General features: G+C 31.2%; 1 protein-coding gene across 1 annotated transcript; it reads right to left on the bottom strand.

Moving 5' to 3' along the window:
* Positions 1 to 5: 5 nt before the first annotated feature.
* LOC126909275 (uncharacterized) lies at positions 6 to 1358 on the bottom strand (the record flags this gene model as incomplete). The annotated part of the gene is made up of 3 exons (XM_050691695.1): positions 1168 to 1358; positions 390 to 885; positions 6 to 287 (listed from the first exon to the last, which is right to left on the bottom strand). Coding segments are annotated over exons 1-3 (835 nt in total), but the record flags the coding sequence as incomplete, so codon positions are not given.
* Positions 1359 to 3922: the final 2564 nt, after the last annotated feature.

Genomic DNA, 3922 nt, shown 5'->3' with positions numbered 1-3922 from the left:
AGGGCTTCCGATGTATGTTGCTGGAAGAATAGTCATCCGACCGACATTCTGTGCATTTCCATCAGTATTAATCGCATCTCGAAGGTGAATATACTCTTCAGATCGGAGTTTGGTTTGATTCAACCTGATGAATGTTAATCTCTCCGTTTCAATTTTAACATACATGTCAACAACATATTTGTGATATAATCGCCGACATTTCAATATGTGATTTTCTTCATTTTCCCGAATCATTAGGCGGTATGAATAATAGTTCATTGAACTGACTTTTTTGTTGGTTTCAGAACCTGTAAATAGATTTTGTTTTAATAACATTCGAATATAAAATTAAAATACATAATATAATGACTGAGATATTATCGCCATAGCTAAACTAATATTTTAGTTACCTGTAATGGGATTTATCATTTTTATTGAGAAATCGTAGCCATCTTCACCTTGCCAAAATATAATGGGATATTGCAGTGCATCATATGAGCGGTGTGTTTCCTTTATACGTTGTAATTGATCATTCCGACGATGTAAAACAATATCACGGGATTCCAAGTTTTCTCCAACTACAACGATAGCAACTTCATCAATAGTTGGTGCATTAAAACGTCTTGTATGTTGACCTGCAGGTGTTTTATCAGCTCTGATTACAATTTTGTGATTATCGGATGGCATCAGATCCAGGGCAGTTTTAAACAATATAATCAATTGATTGTGTTGATGAAATAAAGTTTGTAATTGTTCTACAATAGACCTCTTTACTAAATTGTTATGTGCACAACGCAGATCAATTTCTTGTGGTGAATTGCCCATAAAATAAATTTGCAGGAATTTGTTGTCGCTATCTGACACTGGTAACAGTGAACCTGCTCTGTGATATATTTGCCCTTGTATCTGTAAATAAAAAAAAAATATTATGGTGTGGTATAAATTAATGGATTGTCAGTGATCAAACTTAAATAATATTTGATCTTAAAAAGTATATATTTAGTTTTAACTAATATCTATCAAATATAAAATATAATAAAAGTGTCACTGAAACTGAATCACCATATAATATGATGACTAAGTGATATATAAGTGATTAAGAAATTGAAGATTAGTGACACATCTTAACTTTGGTGACAGAAAATTTTGTTCGCTAAAATAATTATGAGTAACTGCTATAATACATACCTTGAAAGTTGGCATAAAATTTTCCCGAACTACATTTGTTGCCCCAAATGAAGTCATTTGAAAGCAATTGTTATATTGTTGGATATGTGTCAAAAAGTGTATAGAATCTGTTCCTATTCCTGAAACCAATGAGTACAATGGTTCTGGTGGTGGATCCAATGGTATCAATTTCACTTTACCATTTGCGCAACACAATCCATTGGTTTCGTTTTTGTATTTTAATGCCTTACAGTGTGAGCAAACCGAGTTTGCTCGCAAACTTTTTTTGGTCGAGGCGTTGTTGAGTTATGCGCTTACCAACACATTTTGCGATTCATTTTTATATTATAGAATATTATATTTAACTTTATAATGCTATAACTTATTGAAAAGTTTATGGATCCACACAATTTTTTTATGAGAAATAATATTTTTTAATAAACCCTTTTTCATTCGACATACTTTATCTTAATCGAGATATTAATAAGGAACCAGCAGATCAAGTAGCTTTTGGAATAAAACACCAATTTTTTTTAAATTAAACACTATCTAAAGATTTGCATCGAAGCGTTTATTTTTGATAGTGATTTTAATCACTGTCAGATATCATTATACTTGATCCAACTATACACGTCACAACTGTGCAGCGATTCCCCTGTGCTGGGTTTTTTTAATTTTTAAATTTTTTAAAATATTCAAAACACCATTCTTTAGTACTCTTTTTAAATAAAATTTTGTTAGGTCGATAATAACTTTTGAGTTTTGAGTGGGTATGTAACGCGGGTGGTTATAACTTTACTGGCGTATATTTAAAATGTTTACTCCCACCAAAAAACAAACCCCAACGGAAAACGGAAAACACCCAATCCAAAATCTCAAAATAGCAATCATCCTTTTGATCATAAGAAATTATACAATGTACATGTCCCCACTGGTAACACCCAATTAGAAAACACTAATGTGTATGAACCAAACACACACAATTTGTATGCAAAAATAACTCAACAGAACAACTATTCAAACAAGTCACAAACAACTAATACTAATAACAATGAACTCACTAAACAACTTTCCTCATTTTTAAATGACTTAAAATCATAAATTAATCCTTTGATATTCTTACTAATCACTGTAATTTTTAAAATTATTTTTAAAAATGCCTACATTAACATATCCTATCATCAAAATACTACTTTGGAATGCTAATGGTCTTTATGAACACAAAAATGAATTTCAAACTGTACTTAACCATAACAAAATAGACATAGCACTGATAAGTGTTATCAGTGTTGTTTTAGTGACAGTTATTCATTTTTCAACTCTAATTTATCTGGTATATTCTTTAACTTAGATAATTATATTCATAGTTTCTTTATCAGTTTTTGTTACTTCTTAAGTATACTTGTTTTCCTTCTTCAAGACGCCTTACTTTTAGGTAATTTTATACTTCTTTTGTGCTGACACAGTTTGCTCTATTCTTCTTATCAGTGCTTGTTCAGTAATAGTTTTAGTTACTACTTGTTGCTAACTTCATTACTTTATTTGCGGAGACTTAAACACCTGGTGTCATCATATTTCAATCTTTAATTATGAACTTTAAATCACCAATTAGTTCAAAAGCAAAAAGTGACACTTCTGTTAAGAGTTCACTTCCTAGTCGCCTATTAAAAACTAAATTTAGTTCATCCCTGGAGCCTACTTCAAATGAAGATATTCTTATAGCAATAAATTCCTTGCAACAAAAACAGGATCAGATGCTATCTCAAAGTAAATCTTATGCAGATACTTAACTGCTCAATTAAATGACCTTATTGCAAAATTATCTTTTCTATCAGCGCAAATAACTGAACTTCAAGCTGAAAATAATTCTCTACGTGAAGAAATTTCGGGTATCAAGGATAAAATTAAACATTTAGAACTCTCTCCTCAAATTGACCATGTTACTTTCGTGCCAAATCTTTTTTAATTACTGTTCCCAATAAATCTATTTCAAAATTAATAGCATACCAATCACTATATCAGCGGTATATTGCCCTTCAAATTACAAATATACAAATAGTATACGTCAAGATGGCTTCCAGCAGTTTTTCAACTCCTTAGGTAACTCATTTATAGCGGGAGGGGACTTCAACTCCAAACATCCAAAATTGGGTTGTTTTGGTAATAATTAAAGAGGAAAATATTGGCTTACAGTTATCAATAATAAACACTATTCAACTATTTCACCAACACCCAAACCCTGGTATACTCGAATATTTTGTAACAAATATTCCAAGCCAGCTAAGTACAAGCATAGAAAATATTTGTGATATCACCAGTGACCACTCACCTGTTATACTCACTATTGGTAGCGAAGTTTCTTATAATACAAGACCATCACTCACAAAATGACCTATTAACTGGGATAAATTCAAAATCAATTTAGATAAAAATATTAACTTTAAAATTTCACTTAAAACCCACGAAGACATCGAAAACGCGGCTTAAAACTTTGTCTCGCTAATTAAGAACTCAGCAAACAGTTCATCCTCATTAAGTAAGAGTAATGGTAGAAGCAAAGTAAAAGTTCCAGTTCATATAAGAGCTTTTATCAGTGAGAAAAGAAGAATAAGGTCTATTTGGCAGAACACTCGTTATTCCTCGTTCAAACAACTCTATAACAAACTAGCTAATAACCTCAAAAACCAACTTCAAAAATTCAAATCAGCCCAATATCCAAATTACATTCAATCACTCAACATTATGGAGAGCTACAAAACGATTGACTCAAACTAAA

This window comes from Daktulosphaira vitifoliae, unplaced genomic scaffold (assembly GCF_025091365.1).
Source record: "Daktulosphaira vitifoliae isolate Bord-2020 unplaced genomic scaffold, ASM2509136v1 Scaffold_224, whole genome shotgun sequence".
NCBI lineage: Eukaryota > Metazoa > Arthropoda > Insecta > Hemiptera > Phylloxeridae > Daktulosphaira > Daktulosphaira vitifoliae.
Note: the sequence above shows the minus strand (reverse complement) of the source record. Positions and strands in the feature narration are given on the sequence as shown.